General features: G+C 31.8%; 1 protein-coding gene across 6 annotated transcripts in view; it reads right to left on the bottom strand.

Annotated features, from left to right (window-relative positions):
* The window catches only part of slc12a7b (solute carrier family 12 member 7b), a 72072-nt gene that overhangs the window by 3998 nt on the left and 54582 nt on the right, over positions 1-13492 (bottom strand). For 2 of the 6 annotated variants that reach the window (XM_058766162.1, XM_058766165.1), the window contains exons 12-25: positions 13102-13276; positions 12240-12358; positions 12061-12159; positions 10875-10994; positions 10626-10730; positions 8317-8485; positions 6736-6931; positions 6474-6640; positions 6264-6395; positions 5278-5385; positions 4074-4190; positions 3010-3185; positions 1967-1981; positions 699-832 (exon numbers count right to left, since the gene is read on the bottom strand). In XM_058766162.1, coding sequence (XP_058622145.1) covers positions 699-832; positions 1967-1981; positions 3010-3185; positions 4074-4190; positions 5278-5385; positions 6264-6395; positions 6474-6640; positions 6736-6931; positions 8317-8485; positions 10626-10730; positions 10875-10994; positions 12061-12159; positions 12240-12358; positions 13102-13276 — 1832 coding nt within the window. The remainder of the gene's footprint in view (positions 1-698; positions 833-1966; positions 1982-3009; positions 3186-4073; positions 4191-5277; positions 5386-6263; positions 6396-6473; positions 6641-6735; positions 6932-8316; positions 8486-10625; positions 10731-10874; positions 10995-12060; positions 12160-12239; positions 12359-13101; positions 13277-13492) is intronic. The other 4 variants (XM_058766166.1, XM_058766168.1, XM_058766164.1 and 1 more) reach the window with 3 other exon arrangements.

Genomic DNA, 13492 nt, shown 5'->3' with positions numbered 1-13492 from the left:
CGTATACATACAGTATATAGATATGTGTATATATAAACATTAAATGAAAAAAATTATATTTTACAGTATTTTAAAATGTTAAACATTAAAAAATAAAAACAAATAAAAAATGATTATCAGAAATGTTGAAAATGCTATTATAATTTGTACTCATGTAGAATTGTCTTCAGTTTTGTTATGTGCTTTTGTCATTTTTAGTATTTTTTTTAATATTACTATTTAGGTTTAATCTATTTACATCAGTTTTAATTTTACTTCAGTTTTCGCTTGCATTTATTTTCAGTTAGTAATTTTAGCCCATCAAATTAAACCTATTTCATTTAGTTGCTTAATTTTGTTTAGGTTTTCATTTAATATTTATATTTTAACTTATTATTACAGCTTAATATTAATTTGCAAATATGTTTAACAGTTTTAGTTAACGTTTTTAGTTTTTGTTAATATTTTGAATTAGCTTTTATTTTTATATTTTCATTTTACTGTTTAAGTTTCGTTTTAATTTCAAGTTTCTCTTTTTTATTATTTTTTAAATATTACTTTATATTACTTTTAGTTTTACTTCAATTAAAAAGTATGTTTAACAGTTTTAGGTTTTGTTAATAATAACCCTGATTCATCTGTGGCTCATCCCCTCAGATTTAGAGATTAATCTGTTTTTGTAAATGTGAGTTTTGTGAGTGTTGTCAGTGTAAGGATACAGTTTTCATCGCCGCCTCTGTTCTTGGGTGGTCCGGGCATGTTGAGGAGCACCAGATGAGCTCCCTGAGACTTATTGACCACCACTTCATTGAGTTTGACGGCCGTGTGCATGCAGCGCACATTAGACTGATTCCTGCAACACGCGGTCATGTGATGAAGGACAGAAACAAGAAATAAAAGTCATTGATTCAAATTCCCAAAAACAACAATCAACATTTAATGAGCTTTTTAGTCTCTCCACTGTCCACTTTTAGTATATATTTCAGTATTTGCAAAGCACAGCCTCATGTTCATCATTTACTGTGATCTCTGAGGTCAAATGCAAATGCCTCTATTATTACAGTGATATTTGATTCTGATTGTTCAATGGTTATTCAGTGGTCAAATATTTGTGTATAATGATGCTAAAGTGTACAGTATAACACTTCATTGTCAGGACAGCTGTGCTTTAATTAATACATAAGCTTTGCAATGCTGCTGAATATGGTATGATAATTATATTTGCACTGTAATTCAAGCATTGGTCATGTTACATCTTAGTTATATAATAAAGCCCTATTGAGGTTAGTGAGCACAGCATCCAGATTTGACATGCACAGCATATGCACATGCCCTTAATGAAGCATAAATGATGGCATCAGAAATATGCTACAAAAAAAATAAAAAAAATAAAAACGTGTGCTCCTCATCGCCACCTGGTGCCAATAAATAAACCACAGTAAATATACCAAAAACAATTATTTTATTATAATTATTTAAAAAATATATATATTTTAAATGCAATCAATAATAATAAGAAGAAATTATTTTACAATAATATTTAAATATTTTTAAAAATATAATAAAATACAATTGTATAATAAAACATAGTCAATCATTTTATAATAATAACAATTTTTTTAATAAAAATTATTTATCAAGAATTTATAAAATAATTTAGAATTAAATTATTATTATTATTATTATTATTATTATATTAAAAAAAAACATTAAATGGAATTTTAAGATTATGCTGGGCACAACAGGTGAAGGTGAAGCACAAGTTTTCTTCAATGTGGCAAAAATTGAGATCATCATGCTGCACATATCAGCGTCTGCAGCTCTGATGGACGTGAGGGAATGCTGGGACATAGACACAAGCATGCTTGCACACATACCGAAGCTCATATACAAACATATATGTATGAATAATTCAGTGTGCTGCAGGGTTTGAGACGGGACAGTTACAGACGGACAGACAGCTACAGTACAGAGAAATGTGACTTACAGACTCTCCCATTCGCTAGAAGGAGGAAAACAGGACAGAACAACAGAGACAGGCTTAAACACCCACACTGAGATGAACACCATCACAGAAATCTCTCACAGCACAGCCGATGTGTTTACCACAGCTTTTCATATTACAGAGTTTGTTTTTTTTAGATAATTCTTCTCAAATAAATCATAGGAAAATAGGAACTTAATAAAAATTATGTTCGGGACAGAGTTGCATTAACCTTTAGATCATATTTCAAAAGAAAGTAATAAGAAAATTCATGACAAATAAAATTAAACAAAAGCAACAAACAATAAGTAAATAAATATACCACATAGGCTTACATGAACCTTTAGGACAAATTTCAGAAGAAAGTAACAAGGAAATTCATGACAGGTAAATAAATAAATTAATAAATTAATATTTGTGTATTTCTGGTTGTATTTGTTGTAGTTCCTTTAATTTATGCTGATTTAAAAACCTTACTATGAAAAGTCACCTTGTTTTGTCATTCTCATCATGAGATTTCTAAGGTAAAATACCTGTAGGCATAACAATAATGAAAATTTAGGGAAATGTGCTGAAATTTTATGAAAATAAATGTCAAAATATCCTAATGGTCCTATGCTAAATATAAATAAATTAATATCCACACATTTATCTTTTTAACTAAATCATGATCTACATTGTGAGATTCACCGATTAAATCATTACACCTATTAGTATCATCACTGAGAGGAATATTCCCGTTAATATTATATGAAGACCAAAACATGTCAGTAAATCTATTAGGCAGATATGAATGTATGGAGACACACAGACACATGGTGGACGCGTGACCGTTACATGTGATGACACACTGTGGTCATGCAGATCAGATCGGCACACACCATGCAGACTGTGTCCTGAATTACCCAGCAGCCTCTGGGCTCGTGTCTGAACATGCAGCCTTTCCCTCTTTACATACCAGTATTAAACCCACAATGCACCAAACGGTACAGTGCTTCAAAGCAGAGTCAGTGTGTGAGTGTGTGCGTGTGTGTTCAGCGACTTACGGTTTCATGTTGAACAGATCCCGCACCGCCATGTTTGAGTAGGGCTCTCGGTTGCGGTTGCGTTCGGTGCAGAACTTGTCTTTGGTCCAGGTCATGTGGACTCGCTCCGGCGACACATCGGCCTTGTCGTTTAGTGCCGCGTGAGACGCTGTGTTTCTGTCGTGGATCAGCTGAGCCTGTGCAATTATCACAATCACACATTAAACTCATGAAAAACATTATTACATAATTCAAATGACTTATTTTAATTTTCTGTGTATCTACAGACTGCTTTTTAAATTATATAAACAACTGTTATGCATTTATATCAAATGCTATATCAATGCAAATTCAAGCAGAAGCATGTCAGATTAATGTTTTAGTTTGTCTACTATGCAAACTGCAGACATGCAACTGTATTAGTCTGTGATGTGCTGACTGACAACATGCAATAGGAACCATTCATAAAAACAAGTATGCAATGGCAATAAAAAAAAAGAAAAATTAATAATAAACAAACAAACAAATAAATAAATAGAAACATGTGGGAATGAAAGGGAAAAATATAAATAAATTAAATAATGTGTTTATTTATTACTTATATATTTATTTATAGTCAAAACTAAATGGGGAGAAACAAAAAAATAAATGAAGTATTGAAATGAAGAAATACAAAAACAAATAAATAAAATTAATTAAAAAAATAAAAATAAAAATAAAATATCATTTATATATTTAGTTAGAAACATGATGGAATGAAAGGAGAAAAATAAATAAATGGCTTATTAATTCTTTATATATTTATTTATAGCTAAAACGAAATACAGAGAAACATGAGGAAATGAAAGGAAAGGGTCATTCACGTTCACGTGGGGTCACAAGTGTTTTAAAGATGGTCGTGCATGATATGATGACATCACTGACACATGCATGATGGGAAGAGTTTTCTGAAGGGAGGAGCTACAGTGCCGATGCTAACACTAAATGCACACATAAATCAGCATAAGGACGTGAGCGATGATCTAGCTCTTCTGGCTCTGTAATCCAGGACGATGGTTTTAGGATTCGCTCTTTGAAATCACTACCTCGTCTTGTTTATCGTCATCTAGTCGTGCGTTCTGGTTATTGACGGCCGAGCCGTGAGCGCCGCTCTGGTTCTTCCTCCGAATGGAGCTACGCGACTCATCCGTGATGCTTTGAATCTGAGAGACGCGTTTCCCCGATCGTAGCAGAAATGAAAGAGGACCACAAGTCACACAGCGCCGCCAGTCCAACATTATTAACCACAGCAATTCAGATGATTCTGAATCTCATGAAGAAATGTCTGGTAATTTTCACCATAAATTAAAAATAAGAAACCATTTTTTGCATAAGGAAAAAGAAGCTTATTTAATAATATAATTTAATATATTTAAATGATAATAATAATATTTATAATAATAATATATACTTAGATTAATATATTTTTAAATTGCTTATTCATTTAATTTTTTAAACAAAAATAATATATGACAATATATATTATAAATAAATAAATAAATATATATGCTTTACACTAAATGTACTTTGCAAATGTGCTTAATTTAATATACTTACTATATAAAAATACTATTTTTTTATATTTATTATTTTTATATTTATTTAAAAAAAGAAACTTTTTACAATCTTTATGCAAAATATAATTTCTTATTTTTCTTTTGATTTTAGAGTGAAATATTTGGACATTTCTGGATAGTTTTGGCGAGATTCAGCCATGTAGCATTAATGAAGACACTAAAAGCAAATATGTGACCCTGGACCACAAAACCAGTCTTAAGTCGCTGGGGTATATTTGTAGCAATAGCCAAAAATACACTGTATGGGTCAAAATTATACATTTTTATTTGATGCCAAAAATCATTAGGATATTAAGTAAAGATCATGTTCCATGAAGATATTTAGTGAATTTCCTACCGTAAATATATCAAAACTTAATTTTTGATCAGTAATATGCATTGCTAAGAACTTCATTTGGACAACTTTAAAGGTGATTTTCTCAATATTCAGATTTTTTTGCACCCTCAGATTCCAGATTTTAAAATAGTTGTATCTCAGCCAAATATTGTCCGATCCTAACAAACCATACATCAATGGAAAGCTTATTTATTCAGCATTCGGATGATGCAGAAATCTAAATTTTGAAAAATTGACACATGTGACTGGTTTTGTGGTCCAGGGTCACATATGGTCAACTGCATATTCATTCAGCACAATGCTGTTATCCACAGAACGAGTGTCATGAAACATCACCTCTCGCTCGCGCTCCGTCCTCGACAGCTGCATCTGCTTCAGCATCTGTGAGCGCTGCTCCATCACCAGCGTCTTCTCATAGGTGAACGCTGAGATGTCACTGTCATGCTGGAGTCACAGAAACACAGACACACTCTCTCAGTTACACCAGAGGAGCTGCATGAACACGCATGAGCAACCTCAACATAAAGATACGAAAAATTTATCAATAACACACAAACTCGAAATGTTCTCTGTGAAAATGAAAGCTTATGACAGATGACAGAAATATTACTATTATATAACAAAATATGAATATTTTACCATAATAAATATATAAGTAAAAAGTATATTATCAATACATTTTATATATCAATATATTTTTGTACATTTAAAAGTTAAAATATCATATTACTATTTTAAATAATAATAATAATAATAATAATAATATGTAGCAATAATAAATTATTTAAATATTATAATGCAAAAATACAAAATTAAAACATACTACTATATAAATAATTCATTATTCAGCAATAATAAATATTTATAATAACTATAATATTTTATGAGTTTTAACTTTACTTTTTACTAATATAAAATAATATACCATTACTAATAATTATATTATAATATAGCACAAAACTAAAACATTATATTCATATTAAATAAAATAATAATTATTAAAACTAGAAAAGAACAAGTAGATAATATAATGTAATAAATAATTATAACAAAATTAAAGACCATTAATATAAAATAAATTATTAATAATAATAATAATTCAATATTATTTAACAATAGTATTTTAGCAATAATCATTTATAAAAATGATAGCAACATTTTTTAAATTATAATTTTAATTTAAACATATTATTAATATAAAATATACTACAATGTAATCACAAATAACAGTTCAGATCACAACAACCACAACAAATGTCCAAAAAATATTAAATAAATAACAAAAAAACTAAAAAAATCCATCTGCAGCAGCATCTGCTCACCATTTCCACGACCTCCACCTCAGCATTCAGACGGAGGTGGTAGAGGAACATCTGGAGGTCTTTCTTCATCTGGATGCTGTTGTCATCCAACTGAGCCACGGTGAAAATGCGCATCTTGCACTTCCTCCACACCTGAGAGACATAAGAGCATTAAAACACATTTAATCCAGAAGCACTGTAACCGGATTTAAAGCTGACTGAGAGCCGTACCTTGTGCTGCTGCAGTAAGAACGGCAGGAGCATCAACATGCCTCCGTCATGAACGATCCACCACACGTCGATGGTTCCTTCCCCGAGACGCTCCTGATGAGGGAAACTGTCCACGTTCTTGGCCACCAGCAGGGCCTGATGGGCGGCAGTGGTTTCTTGGACGGTTTCTGTGGAAGAACAGTTCATACAGGTCCATCTTTAAGTCTTTACGTCTTTAAATGAGTCACAGCAGCTCTGTTTGGATGTGAAGTCAGACTCAAACCTATGAAGTTCCTCCAGGACTGCGGGTCATTGGACTGTTTCCATTTGGCGGGCCAAGCCATCAGAACAGAGTTGTGCTTCATTCCTCCGAGTCCGGCTGACTGGATGAGGTGAGAGAAGCCGTCGCGCAGGTTTGACGACACCACAACATGGCAGAAACCCTTCGTCTTCTCTGCGGCCATGGCTGATTTGATGTTCTGCAGTGTAAATCAAATAATTATGAGAACAAAATGCCATTTTTAGAACATCTAAGCTTCATAACATGGAATTTTGGAATGATTAGTTCTCTCTGTGGCCACTAGGTGTCAGTAAGACTTTAATGACTGGATCCTGCTGTGAAACCCGTTTACTCAGTTTATCTGAGGACAGAACCGCCTTGACATTTTGTAATTGACTGTTTGTACTGTGTATGTTGCAAATCAAGACGTAATTACTTAATTACATAAGAGTGATTCTTCAATTAGAAGCGTCCCACAGGATGATTTTAAAGACAAAATACGCTTACAAAAAACAATCTGTGATTCTAGCTATAAAGGGATCATTATAATAGTCTTAAAATCTTCTCAGTTCGTTCTTCATTTTTAAGAGTGCTGAAAAGTTAAAATGGACAGAATTCCTCTACTCAGATATTCCATAGATATGTAGATATGTTTAATAAATTTATGAAAAGAGCAGTGATTCTAGTTTTTAAAGGAAGATAAGATAAAATTGTTATATATATATATATATATATATATAAATAAAAGTATATAAAATTATCTAAAAATTTAAATAATATTTAATGTATCAAATTAATACAACAATAATAAAAACAATAAATAATAAAATAAAAATAATATAATTCAATAATGTGTAAAAATAAATGACAAAAATAAGCCGATAATAATCGCTCTTATTATTGTCTTTTTAATTTGTGTTTTCTTATTTTTAAGAGTGCATAAGAGTTAAATTGGCCAGAGTTTTTCTTCTCAGAATGTATACATAGATGTACACTATAATAAATTCATAACAAAAAAGTGATTTTTCAATTACAGAAACTTTTTGTCCTCTAGGATTTGTCCACTTTTGTGAAAATACTTTCACAATAAACAAAATCACAGTTTAAAAAGGTAGATAATCAAATAAAAACATATATTAAAATTATATAAATTCTATAAAGAAATTAAATTACTATATGTATTAAGTAAATTAAAAACAACAATAATACAAACAATAAAACATAATAAAAATGAGTCAATTGTATGTACCAACAATAAATAATTAAAATATAAAGTAGAGTATAAATTAATTTTAAATTATTATTATTGTATTTTTAATTACTCATTTTTGAGTGCCGAGATGTACAATTTTCCAGAATTTCTTTTATACACAGAATCAATATTTTTAAAATAAGAGAAATTCCACTGAATTTTGTGTCCGAATCATATTTTTCCTAAAATAATTTTTAATTACTAATCTTTTTTTTTTTTTTTTTAATTGCTGCCCAATATCTATTTTTTCTCCAAAAGTTAATTTGAAGTAGCAGAAGGGCCTTTATTTGTGGAATCCCTCATGTTTGCCGATATCTGTGTCACATTTATACCTGCTCTGCTCTCTTGGCGTCGGTGTCTCTGGTGAGGTAGGTTCCCTCCAGTACTGAGCCCACGATGGTCAGACCTTTGCCCGCTTTCAGCTGCGTGGTGAAGGACAGGAGACGAGGGTGTTTCACAGACAGCTCAGAGTCCAGATTGAGCAGCACCAGCAGCTGAGGCCTGGACAGCACAGAAACATATATATAATACTACTAGTAAACAAAATTTTTACAAAATTCATTGAAGATCTGTTGTGTGACACTGCATGTAATGAATTTTTATATGTTCTCAATGCTTTAAAATACACACTGTAATGCATCTTTTCATAACCACAGCTATAATTCGATATAATACTTACCTATTCATGATTACAGCTTTTCATAGTACAGTGCATATGTGTTTTAATGCTTCATATTCTTCATAGTATGCATTAGTGGTTACAATTATTTTCAAGAACAGCTGACTCAAAGCTGGACTGAATCTACGATAATGCAGTAAAAATGAAGGCATTGGGAAAGATTCTGGGTTCTGAAATCAGGCTGTCGAGGTTTTTGCGGCTCAGGATTAAAAGATTATGCAGGACTATCAAGGTGTGATGCTTTCAGATGAATGATGGTAACCTGAGGCTAAAAGTCAGAAGCTCAGAGGATCTGCCATTATCATTAATAATTTACTCTTTATTGAATCCTGAAAAAAAAAGGGTATAAATAAAATCCACCAAAATTAATTCCAACTGAGGTTATTCTAGTGCAGGTGGGAAACGATTTCACAAACTAAAACAGTATTTTGCTGTCTGTGCTTGTAATGATTTTTACGTCTTTCTCGGATAGTTTTAAATGCTTCAACGTTTGCTGCATTAGTGCACGCCTCTGATCGCATCATGTCATTGTTCAGTACAATTAATTCAGTCTTTTCGCTTATTCGGCCGAACATTCGATTTTATTACTACTCTGAATTATTTATTATTTTTACATTTATGTTTTAGTAATTTTGTTGTATTTTATTTTATTTTTAAATTCAGTTTTAGTCTTAGTTATTTTAGTAATATTTTAGTTTAGTTTAGTAAGAAATGTTGCTTTGGAAACTAGCTGAAAACTTTTTTTTATATAGATTTAAAATATAGATTTTATATAGATTTTTTTAACAAAAAATATTTTTTTTTCAATGATTTTAATTTTGGTTAATAATTTTAGTACTAATAATCTGAATCTGATGGACAGACTGCCATCATGTCAATCAAAGGAACTCGAATACATAGTAAAGAGGTTTAGACACAAGAAAAACTCTTTTAGCGGAGATTGTCCACCCGATCACAGATGTCACAGAACAAAACCCAGATCAGTTTCTGCTGGCGTGGATTAGAGGTGCTGTGACGAGGAATGAACAGGTTTGACCTGATTCCTGAAAGACGACTGAAGTTTCATCGCAGCTCATTGTATACAGGTTATTTAATCCATGAAAGATTACTGAGAGCTCTGGGAAATATCCAATACTGATTCCCTCCGGATTACACCACAGGAGAGCAAGGTAGAAAGAAAGGAGGTATAGAAATGTGTTGACTGCCGGATGTTTTGCTATACTTTTATTATTTAGGTTGGCTTTTAACTGATTTTATTGTTTGTTTATGTTTTTGTTTGTTTGCTTGTTTAATTTTACTAGTTTGTGATGTTTTTTTTTATTCACTGAATTTTCCAAAACACAGTAACGGTTAATACAATTTATATAATGAATTTGAATAAAAATAACAAATAATAAAAACAATAATTTAAATATTTTTAATTAAACTTAGAGGGATTAAAAATTACATTGTGATAAATGACATACACTACTGTTCGAAAATTTGGGCTCAGTAAGATTTAAAAAATTTTTTTTTTAATATTATTAAATGATTAAATATTATTAATTTAATATTTGTAAATTTATTTTAAATATTTATTTTACAAATTTGAAATATTCTTACAATTTAAAATAACTGTTTTCTATTTTAATATATTGTAAAATTTAATTTATTGCTGTGATCAAATCAGAATTTTCTGCATCATTACTCACATGATCCTTCAGAAATCATCTGAATATGCTGATTTGCTGCTCAAGAAACATTTCTGATTATTATGAATGTTAAAAACAGTTGTGCTGCCCGATATTTCTGTGGAAACTGATACATTTTATTTTCCAGGATTCTTTGATGAATAGAAGGTTCAAAAAGAACAGAATTTATTTGAAATAGAAATCTTTTGTGAGTAAAATAAAAACCTTACTGATGCCAAACTTTTGGACATACAGTCCAGGTGTTTAATGGACTGTATTTTGTGATCCTCACCTCCAGTTTTTGGTGTGCGGCGGTGCCTCCTCCAATCGAATGAGAGCGTATCGCGCCGCGTTGAGCGACAGACCGCGGATCCCATCGCCCCACTCCTTCTCAGCCCTGAACACAGATATAAAAATCGAGTTTAAACTCACAATGACACCGCAGACAATCACTCAGTCAGATGAAGCCCACTCCATCTAATCAGCTTAGCGTCTGCACAGACTCGCGGCGTGGGCTGCAATGCGCTTCTGCAGCTCTTACCCGCGGTACTCGATGTATTTGTAGATGCATCCAGCGATGAGCATGGCCACCAGGGCGTAGTACCAGGAGGAAATGAACATCAGAGCCAGACACAAACTCATCCCGAGAAACGAAAGAGCCCTGATGAAGGAGAACAGCAGCACAAGCTCAGACAAAACAGCTAAACATTTGAAATTAAACAATAAAATGAACAACTAGATAGCAATAAGAATACATGGAAAGCAAATGGAGACATTTCTGCACCCTAACGTTACCAAATATATTAAAAATTAGAATAAGAAAGAAAAAGACCCTTTATTGATTCTCTTCTAGAGTTTCAGAAGAGATCTCAACAATGTCAACTGTTGTGTCATTTGGGTCTATTTTTATTTCTCCTGAGGGATTTCAGGAGAAGCATCTGAGATGGTTGATTCTTGTTAAATGGCATTAACTGAGATTCAAATTTCTTGAGGCAACATCTGAGCAATGACATGTTCCTCTGGGTAATATTATACATAATTCTTCATTATTTGCAAAGTCATTGCACTGTAGTTCCCCAGTTTTGATTGCATATTGAGTTTGACTGTGAAATAACTGCAAAAAGTACAAATAAACAGTGAAAAATAAAATCTAAATAAATAAATACATAAAATTATAAGTAAAAAATACAAACTACCATTTAAAACATTCGAGTCAGTAACGTTTTTTTTTAAAAACTGATACTTTTATTCATCAAGGATGCATAAAGTTGATCGAAAAGTGACAATAAAGACTTTTTTTAATGTTACATAAAAACATTTTTAATGTTTCAAATAAATGCTGTTCTTTTGAACTTTTTATTCATTAAAGAATCCTGAAAGATAAAATGTATCACTGTTTCCACAGAAATATTGGGCAGCACAACTGTTTTCAACATTAATAATCAGAAATGTTTCTTGAGCAGCAAATCAGCATATTAGAATGACTTCTGAAGATCATGCGACACTGAAGACTGTACGAATGATGCTAAAAATTCAGTTTTGATCACATAAATAAATTACTTTTTAACATACATTTACGTTAAATTTGAATAATATTTCAAACTCTTTTTGTATTTTTGATCAAATAAATGCAGCCTTGATGAGCAGAAGAAACTTCATTTAAAAATGTATTTGAAAGGCATAAAGCAGAACTGTTCCGAATCTTAATGATCTGTTCCGTCTCTCACCAGTGGTAGAATTTGAATCGTGGTCTCCAGTTGGGCGTCCTCAGCAGCGTCTGTAGAGCACAGGCCAGATTCACGAACAGATAACACATGAGAAAGAACCTGAGGAGAGAAACTCAGTCAAGCACACAATCTCTCGCCACACTGAAGGAGAAACATCATCAGATAGACATGAGACTCACATGGAAAGGATTGGAGCCACAGCGTCCAGAGAAGCGATGAGAATCCCGCTTTCACAGATCAGAGCCGTCAGCAGAAGAGCCCACGTCGGCTCTCCATTGGCTTTTCCATGACCAAACACCTGACCAGCAGACGACAGTCAGAGCACTGCATATGTGGAGGCTTGTGTGTAGAATAACACTAAGACGTGATATTATTCCAAAGATTTTGCTAATCCTTGCCAAAGAAATATATAATTTAACAGCTATTGTTACTATAATAAACTGTGGTAATCTGGTATTAACCAGCACTGTCATTAACAAAAATCAAATATTCTGAAAGCATCTTATACTATTTGAAGGAAATACCATTTTAATTTCCATATTCCCAATTAATTTATAAACTAAACTATAAATGTTATGAAATGCACATCCCTGTTTCAATAGTAAAAAAGTGTTGTTGTTATAAAATTAAACCAAAACTATTATTATTATTATTTTTTTTTATAAATTTCATAAAATGCACCTGTCTCTGATTCAAAACTGAATTGTAACAGTGCTGTTACTGTCACATAAAACTAAAACTATTAAAAAACAGTTTCACTAATTAAAATAAAGCTGAAATTAAATATAAATATCAGAAGAAAAACTTCAGCTTAAATGACTAATATAATCTAAGTTTAATATGAAGTACTAAAATGACTAAAACCTAAATAAAAATAAATCTTAAAAACAAGAACTAATATAACTGACATATGCACTTAAAAAAATTACTAAAAGTAAAATGAAACCTGAATATCTAAAAATAAAAGCTTATTCAAAATATCATGTATTATAGATATATGATATCACGAGATATCTGATGCATATGAAGTGCGAATGATACCTCGAGGAAGGGTACGATCCCGTCCCGCGCAATGGCCTGCAGTAACCGGGGGGCGCCGGTGAGACTCTGAAGCCCCGCCCCACAGCAGGAGAAGAACGAGCCAATCACGATCACCCAGGGTGAGGGCCAGGACAATGTGCCAATAACTAAATTACCTTTAACAGAGTCTCCAAACCTAAAGAACAAAAAAAAAAAACACTTTATATTAATACAAAATACAAAAATATTTTATAATTTTTTATGTTCCCACATACAGCTTGTTGCAATGCATTCTGGGATCTGGGATCTGGGATGAGATACTGCATCAAAATTCTGCTAAATTTAGGAATCTTAGAGCGAAGCATAATTGCATCCTATATAGTACACTGAAAAATGGCTTTGAAACAATTTT

The sequence above is a fragment of the Onychostoma macrolepis genome, chromosome 24, assembly GCF_012432095.1.
Source record: "Onychostoma macrolepis isolate SWU-2019 chromosome 24, ASM1243209v1, whole genome shotgun sequence".
NCBI classification, from domain to species: domain Eukaryota; kingdom Metazoa; phylum Chordata; class Actinopteri; order Cypriniformes; family Cyprinidae; genus Onychostoma; species Onychostoma macrolepis.
Note: the sequence above shows the minus strand (reverse complement) of the source record. Positions and strands in the feature narration are given on the sequence as shown.